Here is a 25370-nt window from a genome sequence, read left to right as displayed (position 1 = left end):
ACTATGTAGCCTACCTTGTCAAGAATAATCCTCGAAGAGAATCAGGGCCTAAGCAATTGTATGTAGGCATGACAAGTATGATGAATTGTAAAAGATAGGTGGTCTAATGTTTTAAGGGGAAGGAGATTGCCGGCTAAGGGCTCTGTTCAGGATCAGAATTCAGGACAGGTGTCTGCAAGAAATCGGTATGAGTCACTGCAGGTAGAACAACCGAGGGAAGATGAGGAACACGGAACTGTTGCTGAGATGTGTGGAGGCAGGAGGAAGGGAAAAGGTAGGAAAGGGAAATGTAGTGTAGTGGAAAGGAAAAGACAGGTGGGACAGGGTCATGGGAGGGAGAAAAGGGAGGAAGTAGCTTCTGCAGCAGTGAGAGAAGATAAGGCTGACCAGGAGGGGAGGGGATCAAATGAGGTGGGTAGGGTTGAGGCTCTGGTCATGGGGGATTCCATCGTTTGACATGTGGGGAAAGTGTGTGGAGGAAAGGGAACCAGGGTAGAGTGTTATCCAGGAATTAGGTTGAGGCAGATGTTGAGGAAAGTAGACGAGAAGGAAGAGGGAAAGGAGAAGGTGGTAGTGTTTCATGTTGGTACTAACAACGTACGGCAAGCAGGTATAAGTACCAACATAGTTGGGGATGTGTGGGATCTGGTAAATGCAGCACGGATGAAGTTTAAGGAAGCGGAGATTGTTATCAGTGGAATACTGTGTAGGAGGGATACTGACTGGAAGGTGATTTGGGATTTAAATGAGACTATGGAGTGGGTATGTGTGAAACTGAGAGTGAGATTTCTAGATCCTAATGGGTGGGTAGGAGACAGGGATCTGCACTCAGATGGCCTTCACTTAAACCGCAGTGGTACATATAAGTTAGGAAACTTGTTTCGAAGGGTTAGAGGCAGGTACATTCAGGGAAACGGGGTGGCCCAGGGAGCGGTGTGAAGTGAACAGGGAACTGGAAATCAAGTAGGGATGACATAAAAATGTTAGTGCTCAACTGTAGAAGCATTGTAAACAAAGGAATCGAATTAAGTAATTTAATAGATATATACTTACCAGATATTGTAATAGGAGTTGAATCATGGCTAAGAAGTGATATAATGGATGCAGAAATATTCTCACAGAACTGGAGTGTGTATCGTAGAGATAGGATAGGAATGGTAGGAGGGGGAGTATTCATTCTGGTGAAAGAAGAATTTGTAAGCTACGAAAAAGTTAAGGATAAAACACATGAAATTCTGGGTGTAAGACTCATCTCTAAAGATAATAGGCCACTTGATGTCCTTGGAGTGTACAGACCGGGAAAGGGTAGTGCTGATGCTGATTCAGAATTATTTGATAAGATAATCAGCTATGTTGGAAATGATATGGAAAGGAATGTGATAGTAGCAGGTGATCTCAATTTACCAAACGTCAATTGGGAAGGTAATGCGAACGACAGGAAGCGTGAACAACAAATGGCAAATAAGTTAATATGGGAAGGGCAACTGATTCAGAAAGTGATGGAACCAACTAGAGGGAAGAATATTTTGGATGTGGTGCTGATAAAACCAGATGAGCTCTATAGAGAAACCGAAGTAATAGATGGTATTAGTGATCACGAAGCTGTTTTTGTTGTAGTTAAAAATAAATGTGAAAGAAAGGAAGGTATTAAAATTAGGACTATTAGGCAATACCATATGGCTGACAAAACAGGCATGAGGGAGTTTTTAAAAAGTAACTATGATCGCTGGAAAATGGTAAGTAAAAATGTAAACAGACTCTTCGATGGGTTTAAAGCAATTGTTGAGGAATATGAAGATAGGTTTGAACCTTTAAAGGTGGTAAGGAATGGTAAAGATCCACTATATTATAACAGAGAAGTAAAGAGATTAAGAAGGAGGTGCAGGTTGGAACAAAATAGAGTTAGAAATGGTTGTGGAAGTAAGGAGAAATTGAAGGAACTTACTAGGAAATTGAATCTAGCAAAGAAGTCAGCTAAGGATAACATAATGGCAAGCATAATTGGCGGTCATACAAATTTTAGTGAAAAATGGAAGGGTATGTACAGGTATTTTAAGGCAGAAACAGGTTCAAAGAAAGACATTCCAGGAATCATTGATGAACAAGGGGAGTGTGTATGCCAGGATCTTCAAAATGAAGAAGTATTCAGTCAGCAGTATGTAAAGATTGGTTACAAGGATAATGTCCAGATAGGAGAGATGAGTAATACTAAAGAAGTATTAAAATTTACCTATGATGAAAATTACATTTACAGTAAGATACAAAAGATGAAAACTAGAAAAGCAGCTGGAATTGATAAGATTTCTGGGGATATACTGAAGGCAATGGGTTGGGATATAGTACCATATCTGAACTACTTATCTGATTATTGTTTGGTTGAAGGAGCTATACCAAATGAATGGAGAGTTGCTGTAGTAGCCCTTGTGTATAAAGGAAAGGTTGATAGACATAAAGCTGAAAATTACAAGCCAGTCAGTTTGACATGCACTGCATGTAAGCTTTGGGAAAGCATTCTTTCTGATTATATTAGACATGTTTGAGAAATTAATAACTGGTTTGACAGAATGCAGTTTCGGTTTAGGAAAGGTTATTCCACCGAAGCTCAGCTCATAGGATTTCAGCAAGATATAGCAGATATTCTGAATTAAGGAGGCCAAATGGACTGTATTGCGATTGACCTATCTAAGGCATTTGATAGGGTACATCATGGAAGACTACTGGCAAACATGAGTGCTATTGGACTAGAGAAAAGAGTGACTGAATGGGTAGCTATATTTCTAAAAAGTAGAACTCAGAGAATTAGAGTAGGCGAAGCTTTATCTGACCCTGTAATTATTATTGGACCTTTATGTTTTCTTATATATATCAATGATATGTGTAAAGAAGTGGAATCAGAGATAAGGCTGTTTGCAGATGATGTTATTCTGTACAGAATAGTAAATAAGTTACAAGACTGTGAGCAGCTGCAGGGTGACCTCGATAGTGTTGTGAGATGAACGGTGGGCAATGGTTTGATGATAAACGGGGTTAAAAGTCAGGTTGTGAGTTTCACAAATAGCAAGTCCTCTCAGTTTTAATTACTGTGTTGATGAGGTGAAAGTTCCTTTTGGGGATAATTGTAATTACCTAGGTGTTAATATAAGAAAAGACCTTCATTGGTGTAATCACATAAATATGATTGTTAATAAAGGGTACAGATCTCTGCACATGGTTATGAGGGTATTTAGGGGTTGTAGTAAGGATGTAAAGGAGAGGGCATATAAGTCTCTGGTAAGACCCCAACTAGAGTATGGTTCCAGTGTATGGGACCCTCACCAGGATTACTTGATTCAAGAACTGGAAAAAATCCAAAGAAAAGCAGATCAATTTGTTCTGGGTGATTTCCGACAAAAGAGTAGCGTTACAAAAATTTTGCACAGTTTGGGCTGGGCATAATTGAGAGAAAGGAGACTAGCTGCTCTATTAGGTGGTATGTTCCGAGCTGTCAGTGGAGAGATGGCGTGGGAGGACATCAGTAGACGAATAAATTTGAGAGGTGTCTTTAAAAGTAGGAAAGATCACAATATGAAGATAAAGTTGGAATTCAAGAGGACAAATTGGGGCAAATATTCTTTTATAGGAAGGGGAGTTAGGGATTGGAATAACTTACCAAGGGAAATGTTCAATAATTTTCTAATTTCTTTGTGATCATTTAAGAAAAGGCTAGGAAAACAACAGATAGGGAATCTGCCACCCGGGCGACTGCCCTAAATGCAGATCAGTAGTGATTAATTAACTGAAATCTTATTTTACAAGATATGGGGAAATGTGCAGTTACAAAAGGCATAGAGTACATGCATGAAATTAGTTCCATATTAAATGCTAGACCTAAATATCAACATGCATTAGTTGGCTATAGCGGTTACGTGAAGAATGTTGATCCACGAAATATCACTGTAATATTTGTCACAACTGAAAGGTAATCATTGATTTACTCAGTCTCAAATCAGAGGTTGATTAAGAAATACCATCGTTATTAGCGAGAAATATGTATACGTATTTGCGGGCTGTAAAAGGGACTCCATCATGTTGCGTTCCGCTGCTCGCGCCGTCTTTTGTTTCTTTCTTGAGGTCCAGGGCTGGCACCGATGAATGGACTGCAATGTCTGTGAATTCTCATTTTTTTTCCATACGTCCAGTGCAGGTATTTTGTTGAAAGAAAAATAGCATGATCCCTGTACCAATATATATATATATATTTTTTTTTTTAAGGAAAATAGCATGATCCCTGGACCAATAAATCGTTTAATGAGTCAGTTAGGGCACATGAAGTGACAGCCCTTCAAATTACAGCGGATGAGAAAAATCAATAAAACAACACCAAAGATTTTCAGTGAGCAAAGACATCACACACGACAGTGTCAGACAAACAAAACACTTACGAAAGCGCTGTGACGTAGCAGAAATAGTAGTTGTAAGGCAGTCAAGTAAGTATTCTCTAAAATAAAACATTTCGTATTATTTCTTAACTAACCACCGATTTGAGACTTTATTTGAGTAAATCAATGACTTTCTTCCATTTGTGACAAATATTACAGTGATATTTCGTTGATCAACATCATTCACATAACCGGCTTTAGCTAAGTTACATCAGGGACAGAAATATAAAATGAGTTGTAAAAGTAAAGCCAAATAGGCTGCATAAAACAACAGAAACCGAATAAAACCTTAACATTTCCTAACCTCAACAGCCATGGTCTACGCTTTCCCAACACCACAACCTCTTAAGATTTTACAGAAATCAAATTATAGTTGACGACATGCTACCTAATACTCGCTACATTCAGATGCGTGTGGAATGATTGTCGTTTGTTTATTTCTCGCAGTCTTCGAGTACGTGCTCGGACGGTCTAACAATGCTGCCAACATCTTTAGTTGGGAACTAAGACTAGTGACAAAACCACTGGATTGTGACCAAGGAAAAGGCGCCCCCAGGTTAGGGCCACAAAGCGGCATTCAGATATCTAGCATTCTGTAGGGCGATAGCAGCGCATTCTATGTAAGGCGGTGGGGAAAAGGTGAATTAATTTACATTTCGGGTCAGTGAGAAAGCGATTGTTCTGGAGTTGTTAAGTCCACCTAGTGTCCAAACCATTCGCAAGGAAAGGGAGTCTGGGGGCATAAACCCTCAGATTAAAGCCGCTAGCATTCTGTAGAGCAACAACTGCGCATTCTGTGTTGGACAGTGTGGAAAAACTGAATAAATTTATTTTGGGTCGGTAAGAAAGTGATTGGTCTGGATTGGTTAGGTCTGATTAGTGACAAAATCGTTGGTCTGCATTGGTTAGGAACAGTTGGTGACAAAAACCATTGAACTGTGACCAAGCAAAGGGGGGTTAGGGCCGCAAAGCGGCTTTTATATCTCTAGCATTCTGTAGGGCGACAGCAGCGCATTCTATGTTGGACAGTGTGGAAAAGCTGAATTAATTTATATTCCGGGTCGGCTGTTGGCTGTTGTGTATTTTACACTGTTTCCTTTACATGGTGTTTTCGTCTGTGCTTTTATTCAGCTGGGGATGGTAATGCAATCCAGTTATCAACAGTGATGGCAATGACGTCGCATTCCGTTCACAATGACCAATAGGAATGCAAGCAACTACTTTAGCAATAGTTGATGGCAGGTGCTGCTCTTTATTAGGTTATAAATATACTTCACGTGGGGAATCGTGGATTCCTAGACATCGCAATGAACACATCCCTCCTCCAAACTGAATTCCAAGTAAGATTTGCATTATTTTCACTTCCTTTCGGGTAGCACGGTGTCAACTTTTGCCCCCTTTCAAACCATAACACCACAGTCGCCCTATATCAAGTACCAAAGCAAGAAATCATGCAGTCTCACCTCCTGCTCGCTGTCGCTCCCTTGGTTGCTACCCGCTTCACTTCCATTATCAGAAAAATTGCTACCCTCTGATTCAGACATGCTGATCAGTAATTTTAATGAGTGGTATGGTAGTACCTGGAAAATGAAATGTGAAGTTATCAATGTCGTCAAAATGTAACAAGTATGCCAAAATTATACATATTACAACTTACAGACTCGTTCTAATATACGTCCAGCGATTAAATTCTAGGTTCTAATTGAGCCTAGGATTCAACATCTGATCCGAGATGCGAAAATTACATCAGTATTTATCACAGCCGTAGATACAGTCGTCGTACAAGCTAGGAAAATGAACACAGCTTATGAAGATTTATCAAGTTAGGAGAGCATTCATTAACACAACACCACCCGCAAAAGCTTAGCAGTCATGTTAGAAACATTCCGATTTTAGATAAATAAATAACGTACCAAAATGTAGCATATTTTGTATTGAAATGTGACGTAAACTTCGATCAAGGAATACCATATCCATACACTGTACGGCCGTAGATGGTACTCCTCACGGACAAATTCCTCATCCTCCTCGTACCTGACGACAGGGAACTTAAATTTAGCAGTCCTGTGAGTTCTGTCACAATGAATGCCAAAGTTAATTCTCCGTATTCTTTCCTGCTGAATGTGGACAATTGTGCCATGAATTCCAAAACACCACACGCCCACATTTTGACGCTATATGAGTTATGGGTAACTTAACCTTACCTTATTATTTCACTAATGTAAGTAATAATAATGTCATTGGGTTTACGACACTCAAACTACTTTTGCGGTTTTCGGAGACGACCAGTTGACGGAATTTTGTCTCACAGGAGTTCTTTTACGTGCCAGTAAATCTACCGACAAGATGATGACGTATTTGAGCACCTTCAAATACCACCGGACTGAGCCACGATCGAACCTGCGAAGTTGGTGTTAGAAGGCCAGCGCCTCAACCGTCTGACCACTCAGCCAGGCAGGTTAGGGGTAGGCCTATCAATGGAATCATCTCGTCGTAAGCTTTCACTTGATAATCACAACAGAACAAAACATTCGTTTTGTGAACATGTATTTCGAGAAATTATAATCAAAACATCATGAGAGCACGAACAAAATAATGCTGTTCTGACTCTAAACGCAAATACTTGTACTTAGCGCGGCCGACTTTCAGAACAGCACACATCCGAATCACCTCTCGCTCTCGCTAGGCAGAGCTGCCTTCACATCAGCTGTTACGTTGTGTTCCCGCCAGAACTGTGGAGTGTTAATACTGGAAACATTAGTGGATTTTGTGTAGTATTTTATGAAATAGAATTGGGATATGAGTGACGAGTCTGGTTCAGATGGTATACCAGTTTCAAAACGGAAGTGTCATCCCCAAAACTGGGAGACAAACTTTCTCAATAAGAAGAGACTGTCTGGCCGGAAAACAGGAGATGATTGCAAGCAAATAAAGAACAATGTTTCGAAACCACAGTAGCAAAATATTGTAACATAATATAATAACATAGACATTTGTCGTATTTGTTTTAGATGTAGAAGGCAATTCATGTCAGAACTGTCAAAGACTGCAAAGGACAATATAATAACTAGGGCGCGGATATTTAAAACCAAAAATAGCGGAAATAAGCAAGCAAATATGACCTCAAAAGTGAGGAAATATAACGTATATAACATAAATTATAAATCGAAAGGGCAATTCATTTGATACATGTTTGTTAATTAAATTCTTTATTCTTAGTTTCATATTGATTTGCTGAATATACATGTCTAGCAGGTATTCACAGTCTATTGTCCTTGATTCACTTATCGTATATTCGTGAATACATACCAAATAAAGTACCGATACTAAGCTCGCTAAGTTTATCAGATCACACAACATTTTAAAAGTCACAACATATTTGCACCCTGCACTGGTAGTTTGAAATAGGAGAAAACTAGAAATCAATCTATTTTTCTTAATTACTTCGGAAAATTTAAGCCTAGATTTCATTAATATTAATCAAATGCGTTAAAGTTTAAAATGAGCACCAGGAAACGAATAAAGGAGATTTCCTTCAATACAATATAGTAGGGCGGCAGGGCCTACAGTGCAAACACACATGCCTTTTTCATTCTTCACCGTGGGTGGAATTGAAGTGTATGATAAGATTCATCTTCAAAGCATCGGGCGCGGAAGACCTCCGATTATCACTTAACACGTTCTTGTAAGAAGAGAAGCTCCTTTCTAGTCACAAGATTATTGGTGCATATTTAAATACCATAATGTTAAACCACTGCTATCGAGGATGCACTCATCTCGAAGTGTACTGGTACCTTCGCGTCTAAGAACATAATTCATCTTGCACACATGGCGAAACCGCCATTTAGATTCAGCACGTTTTGAAATTTCCGTTTTACACTGTCGCCAAATATTCCATGTGATTGTTGTACTGAAACTTCAACACTTCTCACAATTTCAATACTTGCAAGAATTGCTGAGCTAGCAGCTTCTAAACGAGTAATTGCACTCGATATAATTCCAAAGTTCGACTTGATATATGCCAGACAAACTCTTGGAAAACAATTCCTGTGCAATCTTGATTGAAAAGGCATCATCTTTGTTGAAGCAGTTTACAGTGTTTTTGATAGTGGAGTATTCTTCGCAATAATACACGGCAGCGTCCAGCCATGTCCCCCACCTGGTGTGAACTGGCTGTGGAGTGGTGTCGAAGGAACTAACTCCTTGAAAGTCGCAACCCGCAGTGGTGCTTTCAAAAAAATTGTTGACATTAGATATTAAATTTTCGACTTCAGGGAAATATACACGAATTTCTTCAGCCAGCGTATGCAGAGCATGCGCAAAGTAAGTGAAGTGAGTTATTCTTGGATGAAATATCTTGAGACCTTCAGCAGTTTTCACCATGTACGGAGCAGATCAGCAACGAAGAGAAGAACGTTTCCCCGCTTAATTTCATCTTTCCACAAACCTTTTATTGCATTATCAAAAAGAATTGCAATCGTTGAATGATCTGCTCTCTCTAAAACTACTGATGTTAGCAGAAAAATATTCCCAGAGCGATCAGCACGGAATGTTTCAATAATTACATTCCCTACGTGTCCCTACTGCAGTGTCCGTCGTCTCATCAATAGATATCCAAATCTTATTGTCTGCTTCAATGTGTCTTATTCGTTTTAGAGTATCTTCGTAACAACGTGATAAATAGTTTCTTTCCGCAGTGTTGATTCAGTAGGAGCAGATTTCTTTGTGTATTTCTCCAGAAAAATCTTGAAACGGTAATTGTTCACCTTGTTTAGAGGAATGTGTACAGACACCATCATCTCACAAAGTTCCTTTGGGAAATCCGAACATCTGTCCATCGCTGAAGATGTAACAGCATAATCGAATATTACCTGCTGCTTCTTCTTATCGACGTGTTGTCGTTTGACTTAGCTGCTGTGTCTTGCCGTGTTACAATGTTGTTGCATATTAAAACGTTTTTCAGCCATGAATTTCAGTTCGCACAACTTGCAAAATAGAACTAAACCGTCTGTACAGAAATATTTTTTCTCCAAATTACTTAACGTAATATGTAGTAGATCGAAAAGGGGGCTTCTGCCCCAGTGGCTAATGTGCAAGACGGCGGCCGCGCTCAACCATTTAGTGCTAGGCCCCCGAGGCAAGATGGCAGCTAAACATTGGTTCTACGAGACTAACTTTAATGAGCTGGGACAGAGGCTAATAGTGGCACATTGGTCCCAAAGGCCTAACTCTACAGAGCTACCTCTGAGGCTCATAACTTGAAACTTATGACCTATTCGTTTTATCGGCCTAACTTTCGAGAACTGAGCCAGGGGCTGCTAGGCAAGATAGGTGTTATTCTCTATTCATATAGACCTAACTAAAGAGCTATCTCAGGGGCTCTAAACCTATAAAAAAAGCAGTTTTGTGAAAACTAGTCCGCATTCGGTAAGTTGAAGATGATTTTGCACAGGTACAGCTGTCATCAAACCGCCGAAATATGACGTTTCTACGAAAAGAGCTCAAAATGTGACCTTATGACAAAAAGGCCAAAATATGCATTTTATGACAAATAAAAATCGCTTAATTATGACGACAATCATCTGATTTGCACCAAAATCCAATCAGGCAAGAAAATACAGACAACCTTGGAGTACTCTGACTGTCATGGGAAATGGCGGAGAGAGCTGGCCATTGAGTGATATGCAGGTGAGACGGTTGGTGATATAGGCAGCGAAGACCGGATGTAGGAGACAGGGAACGTGAAGGACGGTAGTTTGAAAATTAGGGCGGGATGCCACACAGAATCAAAAGCCAGGTTAAAATCGAAGGTAATAAGAATGGACGGACGGGCTAGGTTGAAGTTATAGGCGATTGTTTGGATTAGGCGGAGAAGCTGGTGTGAGAAAGAGAGGCCAGGACGGAAACCACATTGGGATGAGGGTAGAAGGTGGAGTGATTGCAGGTAGGGGTGTATTCCACGGATAAAGATTTTGTCCAAGATTTTGGCCAGGATTGTGATGAGGCAGATGGGGCGATAGGAATCTAGGTCGGAGGGGTCATTTCCGGGTTTGGGGAAAAGGAGCATTGTGGATCTTTTCCAGGAGGAGGGATAAAAGCCTGAGGTTAAGATGAAAGTATATAGGGATGCTAGGAGCATGAGGAGTTCAATTGGTGCTTGGCGAATATGGCGGTATCGGATGTGGTCGGGGCCCGGGGCGGTGTCGCGGGTGCGGGTTAAGGCATTGGTTATGTCGGCAGCGGTTATGGGGGTGTTTAAGGGGTGGGGTGTGAGTGTGTGTAGGGGAAGGTTGGAGTGAGGGGGAAGAGAGGTTGTTCAGGTAGAGGTTGGTGTCCGACGGTCTTGAATAGTGGTAGGGCAAAGGGCTGAAGCGCTTGCGGAAATGAGAAGAGAATATCTCCAACTTTTCCTGGGTGTTGCTTTGAGCTTGTCCGTTGTGGATGATGGAGTAGGAAGGGTTGCTGTGTTGTCCGAGTAGGGAGGAGAGCTTGCGCCAGAATTGAGAGGGTATGGCATGTAGGGAGTTGAGGGTCGTGCAGGTCTGGGACCAAGTTTTGCGACGGAGAGCTTTTAGGTAATGGGAGACGGTTCGCAGTCTGACGATGGAGGCGAAGTCAGTAGGGGACACGTGTGTGGGAATATTCAGATGGGTAAGACTGGGAGAGTTTCTGGGGACGCAGGAACCTGGGAGGGAGACGGGGTTTGGATGGCGTGTGTAGTGAGGTGGAGATGTGTGTCTCTGAGGCATGGGTTTTGGTGGTTTGAAGTCCGCTAGGATGTCTACGGATTGGGCATCAGTGGGAGTTGGGGGCGATTGTGAGAGGGACTTGGTGATGTGTTCACGATAACCGAACCAATTGGCTTTGGCAAAGTTTGATATTAGATGAGGGGGAGGTGGATTTGACCTGGAGGAGTGTTAGGGTATTTAGAGGAGGATGGGGAGATGGTCACTGACGATGCTGGGGAGATAGGAGACGTTTAGCAAGTGGATAAGGGAGTTGTGGGAAATGACGGCGTTGGGGTGGTTTGGCTGAAGGGGCGGGAGGGACCTGGGAGTGGGATTACAAATGAGTCAATACGGTTAAGAAAGTTGTGAAATTGTTGGTTCTCGTTGGGTGAACGGCTATGGAGGTTGAAGTCAGCTAGTATGAGATAGTGCTGGAATGTGGTGTGAAAGTATCTAATAAAGTCCAGGGGAAGGGGGCTGCGCTGACGGGTGTAAGTTGTGGCAAGATGAAGAATCCTGGCTGAGAGGTACACGGTAGCAATCACGGATTCGCGGAAGGAGTCGGGATGGGGTGGGATGTGGATCCGGGTAGGGAAAGAAGGGCGAACGGCAATAGCTGCACCCCCCTCCGAAATCCAGTGGATGATCAGCTCGATGGAGGGTGTAGCCGGGTATGTGGGTGAATTTGTGAGGACGGAGCATTGTCTCGTTTAAAAGAAGGGAGTGGACAGGGTATTGCTGGAGGAGGGTTAGGAGGTGAAGGCGCTCTTTGGAAAAAGACTGTATGTTGAAGAATATGATAGAGATGGGAGAGGAGGATCTGGTTCTATTGGGTCTACTAGCCATAATTAAACAAGGGTTTCTAGGCGGCGGAATTGAAAATGGGTGTTGAGTATGGAGTGAGTTGTCTGAAAGTGGAGGTTAAGGGCTTGGTTTGCTGCTGCTTGGAGGCGTGTGAGGACAAGTTGAAGGTGATACGGGAATATATTGAGGAGTGAGAGGGTGAAGAACCTGACGATGTCCTCTATGGAGGGTGGGGCGAAGATGGTATTTGTGATAGTGATGGGAGGGTCGATGGTTTGGAATGGGGCTATAAGATCCGGGCAGTTTTCTGGAGGAGGAGGAGGCCGGGCTTCGCAGAGTCGGAAATATGTGGGGTGGGCCTGGCCATAGATTTCGCAGAGGGGTGGGAACGGTGGGTTTGGGCACTTGATGGTAGGTTGGGATTGTGAACAGTGCCCACAGACCGGCTGTTGAGCCCTGCATTGAGCGGTACTGTGCTCGTTATAACACAGACACCGCTCGTAGCGTATGGGCTGTGGTGGAGGGGCCTTTTACTCTGTAATGTTATCTGAACAGCGACACTCCGGTCGATAAGAGACGATCAACGTCGGCGATGGTAGGCAGAAGTATTCTGACCATGAAGGCTGGCCTGGACGAATTGCGAATGAGAACTACTTTCTTCATCGGGATGTTTTCCGCAATAAGTTCTTGGTGAATGTCATCATCAGGCATGTCCGTGTCGACCCCCCTGATCACACAGCTGAACAGGCTGTACCGAGGGAGTGGTGGGGTGTTTTGACGCCAGTTTGTGAGAGATGCTTAAAAGGAGTTGAAGATCCCAATTGGGTCGCTCCGATGGTATGAGTCAATTTGTGGGCGGCTTCCTCACCATTAACATTTATGATGAATCCATTAGATGGAGGTGACTGGTCTGATGGCTTGTGAGAGAGGTGAGAATTCAGTGTTGGAGGCAGGGTTTGGTGGGGATGGGGGCGACGAATCGCCCATAGCGTCCGGTGCGTGGTGCTGAGGTGGAATGGAGTCAATCTCGAATTTCTTCTACAGGGTGACTTGTTCTTGAGGCTGAGATGATGGGCGTTTAGGTACTACTCTTCTGCTGTGGTCTCGCTGAGGCGCTGGTGCGATAGGTAAGTGGCGTGTCTGTGTGGAAGTTGACGGTGTAGGGACAAGTGCAGGGAATATTATCCCTGGGTGGTGCGAAGGACAGGTTAGAGTTGATGCAGTAGATGATGCGACGGTGGAGGTTGAAGTTTTCGTGGTTGTTGTAGTAGTAGTGATGCCGGAGTAGGCATGGTGAAGTAGGAGTGCTCAGCGTGTGGAGTATAAACCTCCCTCAAATCCAGGCTGAATATCAATTGGCAGGTGGCTCTCCTGGAGACAACGCCCTATCACGGTGGTGCGGTGGGCGAACCCGGTAAACCGAGAGTCACCCAGCAGAGTCCATGGAAGGGACTGGGAATGGGACACCGGCAGTAGTCCTGTGTCAAGAGTTGAAAACTCATTGTCTCAGTCCGCCTGTTGGTCCATGTTTTCTTTTTCTTTTGCTATTTGCTTTACGTCGGACCGACACAGATATGTCTTAAGGCGACGATGGGATAGGAAATGCCTAGGAAGTGGAAGGAAGCGGACGTGGCCTTAATTAAGGTACAGCCCAGGCATTTGCCTGGAATCCACGTTTTCAAACGGCGATAAACCGCCGTGGTCTAGTTAAGCCTAGGTACTGACTTTGGACAAGCGTTTCGAGGGAAAGAAAAGAGCATAGCACTCGTGGCTCTCTTGTCGAAGGATGATAATATTTGTTATATAATCTGCGCATTTATTAGTGATAACAGTTCATTTACATATGTTTATATTTGTATTACTGCTGATCAGTAAAGTACAAACGAGTGATATCAACTAACCTGCCGTGCCTGTAATTCACAAACATTTTCTACATGAAACACTGTGAACTGTGTTGTGATTAACTGAGTTCTAATACAGTTATCATTAATTTTAAACTTCGTGTGTTGCCGCCACCTTAACTACAGTACGGCTGAATACAGTCTTACCAACACAATTGGTGGAGGTTCCAAAGAGTAGTCGAGCAATTACTGGAGGTTCCAAGGAGTAGTCCAGATCCGTAGCAATAGTTCAAAAGGTGACCACCAGAGTGCAGCCCAACCACTCAGAGTTCTTTGGTCTTCAGCCCTGCTGTGGCAGGATACATCCACCTGATCTGTAAGTAGTTTTGGCATTACCAGTCCTTATCTTATATCCATTATTACTTGTTATACTTCACCATGGATCCTGTCCAGCGAAAAGATCTCATAAAAACGAGAGCAGTTATTAACGCCCGAACACTTCAACAGCTACCTGCAGCCACACATTATTTAATAATAGGAGATATTAGCATAGACATTTTAAACCCAACTGGTCAGTACGCTCAAAAAACTAAAAATGAATACATAAACACCTTAAGTGCTAATAGTTTCATTCCATATATCAACTCTGCAACAATGATAACCCCAAAATCAGAACATGTGTACATCACATACATGATAAATCCCATAGACATAAAACTTTTGAGTCATATGTTCTACATACTAGTATCACAGATCACAGTCCTATTTTTCTCACACCAAAACAATCCCAGAAACATCATATACCACAAATGGAAGGAAAAAACTGAACAATGCCAGAATAAATTATAAAGCTTGAAATAAAGCCTTAAAAAAAGGAAAATTGGGAATCTCTCCTGACAGAACATGATGTCCATAAAGCGACCGGTAGTTTTATGCGGCTATTAACTCAACAGATCTCTGAGCACTCTACTAACACAAGAAATGTAAGAGCAAAATTCAGAAAGATAACACCATGGATCACAACTGGAATCCTAACTTCCATTAGAATAAGGGACAAATTACACCAGACAAATGCAAAACAAATAATATCGAGATCACAAACACTATTAAGAAACATAAAACATATCATGAGGCTCATTAAAGTAGCAAAAGAGAAGTACTATTCTAATAAATTTATGTCAAGCTCAAACAATTCTAAAATCCCATAGAAAAGCATAAATGAGATAACATGTAGAAAGGAGAAAAGGAATTCAGATATAGACAGCACAAGAAACAACCCAACCAACTACCATTGCAGACAAATTTGTAGATTATTTCAGTTTTATAGGTTTAGAACTTGCTGACAAAATAATGAATACCAGCAAAGAACCTAATGTTACATGTATATATGACATTCATGCAACATCTCAACCACAATCAATCTTTTTTCTTCTCATAACAGAAACAGAAATAATGAATCACATAGCTGCACTAGAAGATATCTCAGCCAATGGCTATGACAATATCTCAAGTAAAACACTTAAAACAATTAGTTCACATATTCTACAGTCTCTGTAATATATTCTTAATCTTTCACTAATGAAAGGACAATTTACAGACCCATTCAAAATTGCTATCATAGTCCCAATCCATAAATCAGGGGATAAGAGAGAGTTAAACAATTATCGCCCAATTTCTCTCACAACCCTCCTTTCAAAATTACTAGAGAAATGCATTAAAACCAGATTATTTAATTACCTGAATAAGTATACCATATTGTCTCCAAATCAGTTTGATTTTAGACCAAAAATTTGCACTCAAGATGCATTATTCTACTTAACTGATTATTTGTATATTGTATTTGTATATTGTATTATTTGGATTTAACAAAGACATTTGATGCCGTAGACCATAATATACTCCTTAGAAAATTTGAAAAAGTAGGCATTCGTGTAATTCCTCAAGATCTAATTAAACGCTTTCTTTCTAACAGAATACGAAAGGTAAGAATCAAGGATACTCTAATAAATAAAAGTGCTCAAGTAAAAAATCGGAGTACCCCAAGGAACAGTGTTAGGACCAATTATTTTTCTGTTATTTATCAATGATCTGTGTGAGCTAAACTATAATGCAAAAATTAACTCATATGCTGATGACACGGTAGTCACAGTCACGGGTGAACCTTGGGAGGACTCCTTCAACAGAGCTCAAGAAACCCTAGTCATAGTTCAGAAATGGCTAAACAACCACCTACTTACTTTAAATGAAAATAAAACGAAATTCCTCTGCTTCTCGCATAATAAAACAATGCAAACCTGAGATAACCTAACACTAAAACTCCACACACCAACTTGCAAAAATACTGAAAGCTGCAATTGAAGTAAATAAATGTTTCATACTTAGGGATAATTATAGATAGTTACCTGAAATGGAATTTTCATGCATCAAATTTGATCATTAAACTTCAGAAACTTGTTTATATATTTTACAGAATAAGAAATGTTATGTCAACATAAGCCTTGAAGTCTGTACACTTTGCCTTAGTTCAATCGCAACTGCAATATGGAATTAACAGTTTGGGTGGAATACTTGGCTCAGGTAAATACATGACAGAACTACATACTGAAAGTCATGTACAAAAAGTCACTGATGTTTCCAACATATGAACTGTTCCAGCAAAGCATGGTACTTAACATACGGCACTAATTTGTGCAGTCAGTGATCCTATATATGCATAAAAATTTAAAGCTCTTCTGCAAAGAACACAAGTCAAACTTTTGCACTAGGCTGCAAGACAGAACTGGAATAAGTATACCACGACGGAACACTTTACTTGGACAAGGAAATCTAAGATGTCTAGGGCCACGGATATACAATGCATTACCAGTGGACGTGATCAGTGGCAATCAGAATACCCTGAAGAAGAGGCTATTCACATGGCTCATTAACAATTATTACAATGTAGATCAACTTATGAATTTCCATTATAATATTTAGATTAACTAGCACACTATTCCTCTCTACTAAGAACCCGACCTTCTCCTTAACCCATGCCACTCCTTTCCAGTGTCCTGTTTATTACACAAAATCCAGAAAAAAATAGTTCATAAAATGTCTGTAGTCAAATATCACCAAAATGATAATGAAGTAAATGATATTCACTAGATGCCATTATGTACATAATCTAGCTATTATATTTTTGAAGCCCACACACAAATGTACCTTATGTGGGATTCACACTGTATCTTTTACTACCTCTGTATGTATATGTAAGATATTGATTATGAATAAAAATGTTTAAAATTAAAAAAGAATGAAGCTTAGGGCTAGTTTTGTCGATGCACTTAATGAAGGATTTAATATGCATGATATTCAGGTTAGGCAAAGGCTGCTATGTTCAAGTAAGGATGAATACAACGATGTTAAAATCCAGTTAGAAATTAACGATACGGAAGAAGTTCATGAAGCAGGTAGGGGATCCATTGAAGAATTTATCTTAGATATTGAATCTAAGATGGAAAGTCTGTTGGATGAAAATTCGAGTGCAACTTCCCCCGCAACGTCTAGTTCTTCAAATACTAGTTGCATGCAAGAAATAAAACTCCCTACAATTTCACTGCCAAAATTTACGGGAGTTACTTTGAATTTGTTCACTTTCGAGATACCTTCCAGAGCTTGGTAATTAATAATCATGCCTTAACAGACATACTGAGGTACTATTACCTATTATCATGCTTATCGGGAGAACCTCAAAAATTAATTGAAAGCTTGCCTGTCACTGAAAGCATTTTCAAGGTAGCTTGGGAATTAATATTTCAGAGATATGATAAACGCAAATTGATTGTAGACCTACATGTTAAGCAAATGCCAGATATTCCAGCAGGGAAAGAGAATCAGCTAAGGATTTAAGAGAGCTCTAAATCAACCGCCGAGCATCGTAAGCGCTATCGAAGTAATGGAGATAGATGTGCCTCTATATGAGGTTTTGTTAACTCGCTTAGTGCTAGATCGAATCAGCCTCAACCTTAGAAAACAGTAGGAAGTGAAATCCTCAGGTGAGAAGTTCCCTCGCTTGTAGGATTTAGTAGCATTCTTGGAGAATAGTTGTCAAACTCTGAAGTTAATCAACCCAGAAAAACACCAAAGGTACCAGCAATAGGTCGTACTCAAACATGGTGGTGACAAGGGTAGTAAGAAGTCCTTTGTCACAACATCAACTCATTGTGAGTTTTGTAAAGCTTCTCACACCCTAACAAAATGCCCTCGGTTTTGCGAAGCCAACGTTGGAAATAGAATAGATTTCGCAAAGAAGTGTAAACTTTGCTTTAATTGGCTAGGTGCTAATCATATTTTGAACGAGTGTAGTTCAGGAAATTATCGAATCCGAAATAATAGATATCATTCTCTGTTGCAAAAGGAGCAGAGTACTTCCTAAAATGCGTCTACTACATCAAAAACTAACCAGACTCACCAGCGAGCCTAGTGTGCTGTGAAAAGTAATTATGCTCATGTAGAAGTTCTATTGTCAACAGGTCTCATAGTGGTTACAGACAGACGTGGGACTGCGCATCAGTGTCGTGCTCTACTTTATAGTGCGTCCCAAATGCATTTCACGTCCAGGCATTTTGGCAGATCGCATGGGGATTGAATTGAGTCGGCACTCGATGCCTCTAAATTTAAGTAGTGATGTTACGGCAACTGAATCATTACATTTTGTCAAATTCAACTTACGTCCAGGGTCATAGAACGAACCTCGATAGCTGCAGTCTCTTAAGTGCGGCCAGTACCTAGTATTCGGGAGATAGTGCGTTCGAACCCGACTGTCGGCAGCCCTGATGATGGTTTTCCCATTTTCACACCAATCAAATGCTGGGACTGTATCTTAATTAAGGCCACGGACGCTTCATTCCCTTTCCTAGCCCTTTCCTGTCCCATCGTCGCCATAAAACCTATCTGTATCGGTGCGATGTAAAGCAACTTGCAGGGTCACAGAGTACACTAATCCTATTGTGCTGTATTTCCTCACATAACTGGTCAGGTCCCTACATCACAGCTTGACGCGTCTGACTTGCAGCCCTCACGGGATATTCCCTTGGTGGATCCTCAGTTTAGTAAACCAGGTGAAGTTGATTTACTTGGGGATCCATTTAAATACGCCACTCGTTGTCTCAATCAAATTGAACAGCGGTTAAATCGCCTGTCAGACTTAAAGAAGGACTGTGTCAAGTTCATACAGAATATGCTTATCTTCATCACATGGAACTTGTGACAACGCAAATCAACAAGTCAACATATTATCTGCCTCATCATGCTGTGATTAAGCAGTCCAGCACTACCACTAGGGTCATAGCCGTCTTCAACGCCTCTGCTAAAACTACTTACTGAACGATATCTTGTTGGTTGGACCTACGGTGCAAGAAGACTTGTATTCTATCATCTTGCGATTTCGAACATACAAGTATGCTATGCTTTCACTGCAAATGTTATAAAATGAACAGGCAAATTCTAGTTCATACGGATGACCAGCATCTGCAACGCATTGTATGGCGCTCATTTCTGAATGTAATTATCCAGATCTATCGACTTTCCACTGTCGCTTATGGTAGCTCAGCAGCACCTTTCTTAGCCACGAGATTCCTTTTACAACTTGCTATCGATGGTGCACCGCAATATCCAAGAGCATCGGAGATATTACGAAGAGACTTCTATGTTGATTATGTTCTGAGTGGAGAAGATACCATTGGAGATGCACTCAGTCTGCAATAAGGGCTGATCGAACTACTCAGCAGCGCAGGCTTTCCTCTTCATAAATGGTGTGCTAACCATCCTATTCTTTTAGAGCACATACCTCTTAAGTATCAAGAATAACAACTGCCTGGACTCTGGATGACAAGGAAGAGAGTACCATTAATGCCTTGGGATTACGGTGGCATCCTTTAAAGGACATCTTCCAGTTTGTAGCTACCAGTCACACCCAGAAGACCACATCCTGGACAAGACGAAGTGTGATATCCTGCCTTTTATCCATTTTGATCCTGTGGGGCTCTTATGTCCAGTAATCATAAAGTGTAAAATTTTCTTGCAACACTTGTGGCAAGCGGAAGTGCCTACTGAGCTGTTAAGTACTTGGGAACAGTTTCCGGCACATTTGCCATCACTCAACGACATTCACATCTCTCGAAGCGTGACGGGAGACGAAGAATTTAAACGACATGAGTTACACGGATTCTCTGACGCTTCAGAAAGGGCCTTTGGAGCATCCGTCTATATATGGAGTATGGTGTCAAGGATAATATAACAGAAATGTTGTTAAGCTCGAAATCCAGAGTAGCACCAATGAAACAGTTTTCCCTCCCTAGACTTGAACTATGTGGTGCATTACTCCTTGTAAAATTAATGGATAAGGTTAGAACTGCACTTAACCTAAAGTTGAAAAACCTACTATCGGACAGATTCTACAATAGTACTAGCTTGGCTTGCAGGAGAGCCCGCATCGTGGAAAACATTTGTTGGTAACTGAGTGACTGAGATACAACAGCTGTCAGCTGTGGAACAATGGAACCATGTGATATCACGGGACAATCCAGCTGACATCATTTCGAAAGGGATTGAACCACATCTTCTTCAAGACAAGCAGTTATGGCGGGCGGGGCCATCCTGGATCTACCAGCCACAGTCAGCCTGGGCTGTCAGCGACATGAAGAAAACTCCCGAACTCACCGATGTACCAGAGCAAAGGAAACCAGCTGTTTGCTTACTTGTTGTCAGTCATTTCCTTGAAGTCATGGCCTTCATACTGAGGTTCATGAACAACCTCAGGCTTCCTGATTCAAAGAGATAGGTGGGAGGTCTAACTGTAGTCGAACTTCCAGAGGCATCGGACAGGATCATTCGAACTTCCCAAGGACGAGAATGTGGTAAGGAGCTTCAAGATCTACGACTTCGCAGAACGATCGCAAAGGACAGCAAGTTGAAGTCTCTTCAACCCTTTGAAGATGCAAACCAGATGATTAGGGTTGGTGGCAGATTGGAACAATCTCAAGCTCCGTACAACCAAAAACATTCTATCATCCTACTACCTAATCATCATATGACCATGTTGTTAGTAATGTGAATTTTGCATGCTGGATCTCAACGTTTACTTGCAAGTCTGATAAGTCTGTTATTAGGCACATAACACAAAAGTGTTTCCCTTGCTACAGGCTGAAGGCAAGTACATCAAATCAAATCATGGGCTAGCTCCCACACCACAGGGTAGAATTCAACAGACCATTTTTGAACTCTGGAGTTGACTATGGGAGTCCATTCTACATTAAGCAAGGGGTCCGCAAGAGGAAAACAAAGGTAAGATGTTATATTGCTCTATTCGTCTGCTTGGCAACCAAGGTAATCCATCTTGAACCTGTCTCTGACCTGTCTACTGATGCGTTCCTAGCTACTCTGCATAGATTTATATCTCGTCGGGGTATCTGCCGGAATATCTACAGTGACAACGGAAGTACATTCGTTGGAGCAAGAAACGAGCAACAGGAGCCTCACACCCACTTCAGATCTCAAGTACGTCAGAGGAAACTGGATGACTTCGCATCTCAATGTGTAATACAGTGGAATGTTATTCCACCCCATGTCCTTCATGTTGGTAGGCTGTGCGAGGTCGGCATAAAATCTACTAAGTCCCATTTGAAAAAGGTTGCGGTAAATCTTGTACTGACTTTTGAAGAAATGTCCACATTGTTAGTCCATATTGAGGCATGCCTGAATTCGAGACCAATAACCAAGCTTTCGGATAGTCCTGATGACTATACATTCCTGACTCGCGGCCACTTCCTGATTGGAGAACCCTCTCAGAACCATCCCACACAAACTTGCAGTTTCAGGTTCTCGTCTGTCCAGGTGGCAGCTACTTCAGCGCTGCAGGCAGTAGATGTGGAAGTGGTGGGCAAGGGGCTATCTGTGTCAAATCCTGGAGCGGACTATGTGTTCAGCAGGAAGAGTCAACCTTCGACCCGGAACTCTGGTTCTTCTCAAGGAAGACAACTTGCGACCTCTCGTTTGGCAGACAGGGATCGTGGTAGATACGCAAGCAGCGGCCGACGGCTTGGTGCGAGTTGCCACTATTCACATTCCCAAGGGGACCTTCAAACGCCCAGTTGCTAAACTTTGTCTTTTTCCAGAATAGGTTGAAACTGTACATATTGAAAAAGTTTAATCTTTCATGTGCTAAACCTTTCTTTCTTACATTTGACATTTTCATTGTGAGTGCTAATTTTTATTGCTTTTAATAATATGTATGTTTGTAATTTATATATAACTAATGTCGGCTATATGTTGAACGCCATGTGTACTTGTCCGTCAGAGGGCAGCACTTATCAGACAGCTACATCCCCCGTGGAAGTGGAGACGAGTTGACGCGATTCACCGAAGGCAGTGAGTTACGAGTCTTGGGCTAGAGTGGGTAAATGTGTTGACGTTGGTGTGCTACAACATGGACCACAACGTCCTATTTTTATATATAATGTACAGTGTAATGAGTTTAGTGAAAAACTAGTTATGTAATGTACATTATGTTGGTCTTCCCTTTGCACTTAATGATGATAATGAAGTATATTTTGTGAACTGTGGGAAGAGCTTGGCCTCGTTCGACATGAGTAATCAACTCGAACACATGACCGAACACCTGAACATCCGAGCCCTAAAATAAGACAGTTCAATAACATAGACTATAAAATGCACAAGACAGGTATCTGGTTGGACTGGAAATGTGGCCTTACCAAGAAAAATAACGGTCTCGGATTCATGAACCTATAAAGCTTCATTCAACTGTTTTTCACGGCAGAGTGAGTTATTTCAACATATTTCACATATAACATATACGGTACCCTACTATCCGATATTGCCTACCAATGATCATTCATGGGCAGTATATTCCCCTTCCGCCATTTTAGAAATATGTTTCCATGTAGTAATACATATCTCTTCTCTTTAGATGAAAGTAGGAGATTTCGAGAAATAATGTGCAAGCAAGTCTTTATTTCATTACATGGGATCACTGCATCACGTTTAAGATTAATCAAGTCCCTGGTGTGTGTGAAGGAGTACTGTCTGCCGCTGATGAACGTGGAGGACGTTGTGAAACCTGGTGCAAACCTGAAAGTTGCAAAGACCAAGTGGAGGCACGTGTTATGTTCTATCGCTTCCGAGTGGCACATTACGGCAAAAGTGGCAACAAAACTAGGTACTTAAATTCAGACCTGAATGTTAAAATAATGTGGATGATGTACCTATAGAAATATATTTGGATACAAGAGAATCCTAGTCCCTAATTAATTATGATGTTTTTCCGCTAATGTAACCTCTTCTGTCCTAACGTATACACATGTGTACAAATACATACTAGCATTTATTTTCCACGAAAGCTCAAATGTGCTGCCAAACTGTTGTTTACTCTTCGAACTAGGGCCTTTGCCATACTCTCATTAAGTTTCTCAAGCCTGCAAGCAGATAGCTGAGAGTGAGCAACATGGTTGTCATGTGAAGTCTTAGTGATGCTATCCTAACTCTGCAGTCAAGCAAATATCACCTCTCTGCAATTCAATTACAGTAATTATTAGTGGATTTCATTCATTTTCTGTAATTATAAGAATGAATAAATGGTAAGAAGTTGTTTACAAATCATTTAAAGTGTTTGTTTGACATCCATGCGGTTGTAAATTAATATGTACGCATATATGTATATTGGGTCTCAGTAACAACGTCGAATTTATTATATTTGTACACATATGTGTACTTTAGGTCAAATCACATATAAATTCCTTTGTTTTTCATGTTCATGTTTTAACTTTAAATTTACAATCTAGTCTAATCCAAAGGGAATTTGCTTATAGAAATTACATTCTGATGAAGAATTGACTGAAATTCTAAACAACAGTGACATAGAGATAGACTATATTGCCTGTGACGCAGCTTACATTCCATCTTCGCCATACAGAGATGACAACAATGCTGAATCGCTACCTGAATTCGCTGACAATGCTGATCACTGCCTAAATGAAAAACAAAGTGGCAACCAACGTGAGGATGCAAGCGACAACCAAGGTGACAACTATGATTAGGATGCGGGCACACAAGAAGTGACAACTTAAATGGACACCCGGATTTTGAAGATCTATAAAATGTGGTAGTTCTGAATTAAAAGGACAAGTATCTGGGGAGGGAATGAGGACTTAGAAGAGGCCAGGGATCAAGTAGGGGCTGGAGTCATGAAATTAGCCGAATTCAAGGAATGAAGGAAGAACAAGGAAGAGGCCGAAGATATTCACGATCTGTTGTTAAATGGGTGGAAATAATTTGACAAATGGCCTACCACAATTTATTCTACCAAACGATACTGTTGGGTCTGGAGAAGGCTAGAATCCTCTACAATACTTCAACGAATACTTTGGCTATGTATTCTTTGAAATTTTGGCAGAACAAACCTATAACTATTACCATTTAACTAGAGGAAAAGTACTAAGGGTGACTTCGAAAGGATTTAATATGTTCTCAGGGATATCAATGATGAGCAACCTTGATTACCCGAGAATCCGTCTAGATATACGTATTTTGCCTTTCAAGCATCTGTTGCTCAACGCTGCTGGAAACCACGATGTACAGGCATAATACGCAGGCAACGTGTATTTTAACAATAGTCCACTTACGAGTGACAGTATAATATATGTCACATTAGTAGTGGAGACACAATGTACACAAATTATTTTAATTAAACAATAAAAATAAAATAATAAAAATCACCTGAAATATTCTTAAATAACTTATTTGAATATAAAGAAACAGATTTTACAAAACGTTGTCAGTAAACAAAGTGTCGGGGCTGAAGAGGATAAAGAGAATTTTAACTATCCGTTTGGACGTCCAAGAACAGACATCTGTGCACAAAGTTGAAACTCCAAGTACAGTGTGGAAATACTGGTGCGGTGAGAGAGGATTTTAAAGAAACAGCTTGATTTACATTAACATTAAGCTATAAGTTTTACACTGATATAAAACAATGTGAAATCTTAGTCAAAGTGGGAGGAGAGGAATATGGCTAGTCAGAACGTGTAGTGTTTGATTACATGTAGAATATTCCCTTCTCATACATGCCTATATCTGAGATGTTCTATGCAAGGAAGCTTTGGTTTTATGTTCTAGGTTTCCATCGTATGTCTGACTATCAAGCATTCATGTTTTCGTAGACAGAACTTAGAGGAAAAAAAACGTCTAATAGAACGGTTTGTTTTTGGATCGTGTCATCAAACATTGCGCTGGCCTGCGTGTGAAAAACCAGTATATTTTCATAGGTGCATGTACAGCTCGATACCAAAACAACCAAAGTTGTCAAATATCTACATCACTTATAGAAATGTGGACGCTTTGAATGCATAAGACACGTTTATTCGACAAAAGGACACTCCTATCTACTCTGCGACACAGATTTTGCTCGCATAGTGTGATACTGTGTATACACCTCAACAATGTATCGACACAAAGGAGAAGTGTGCAAGTAATATTGTTCACGTCGATCAATCCTTGATTAAGGATTACAAAACCTTCTTTGCAAA

At 41.0% G+C, this 25370-nt stretch overlaps 1 protein-coding gene across 1 annotated transcript in view; it reads right to left on the bottom strand.

Moving 5' to 3' along the window:
- LOC136864414 (transcription elongation factor SPT5) overlaps nucleotides 1-6409 on the bottom strand; it is a 214654-nt gene extending 208245 nt beyond the window's left edge. The window contains exons 1-3 of the mRNA XM_067141381.2: nucleotides 6332-6409; nucleotides 6076-6204; nucleotides 5882-5998 (exon numbers count right to left, since the gene is read on the bottom strand). Of these exons, the coding sequence (XP_066997482.2) occupies nucleotides 5882-5962 (81 nt within the window). The 5' untranslated portion in view covers nucleotides 5963-5998; nucleotides 6076-6204; nucleotides 6332-6409. The remainder of the gene's footprint in view (nucleotides 1-5881; nucleotides 5999-6075; nucleotides 6205-6331) is intronic.
- Nucleotides 6410-25370: the final 18961 nt, after the last annotated feature.

This window comes from Anabrus simplex, chromosome 2 (genome assembly GCF_040414725.1).
Source record: "Anabrus simplex isolate iqAnaSimp1 chromosome 2, ASM4041472v1, whole genome shotgun sequence".
NCBI lineage: Eukaryota > Metazoa > Arthropoda > Insecta > Orthoptera > Tettigoniidae > Anabrus > Anabrus simplex.
This window is presented reverse-complemented; position numbering and strand designations above follow the sequence as displayed.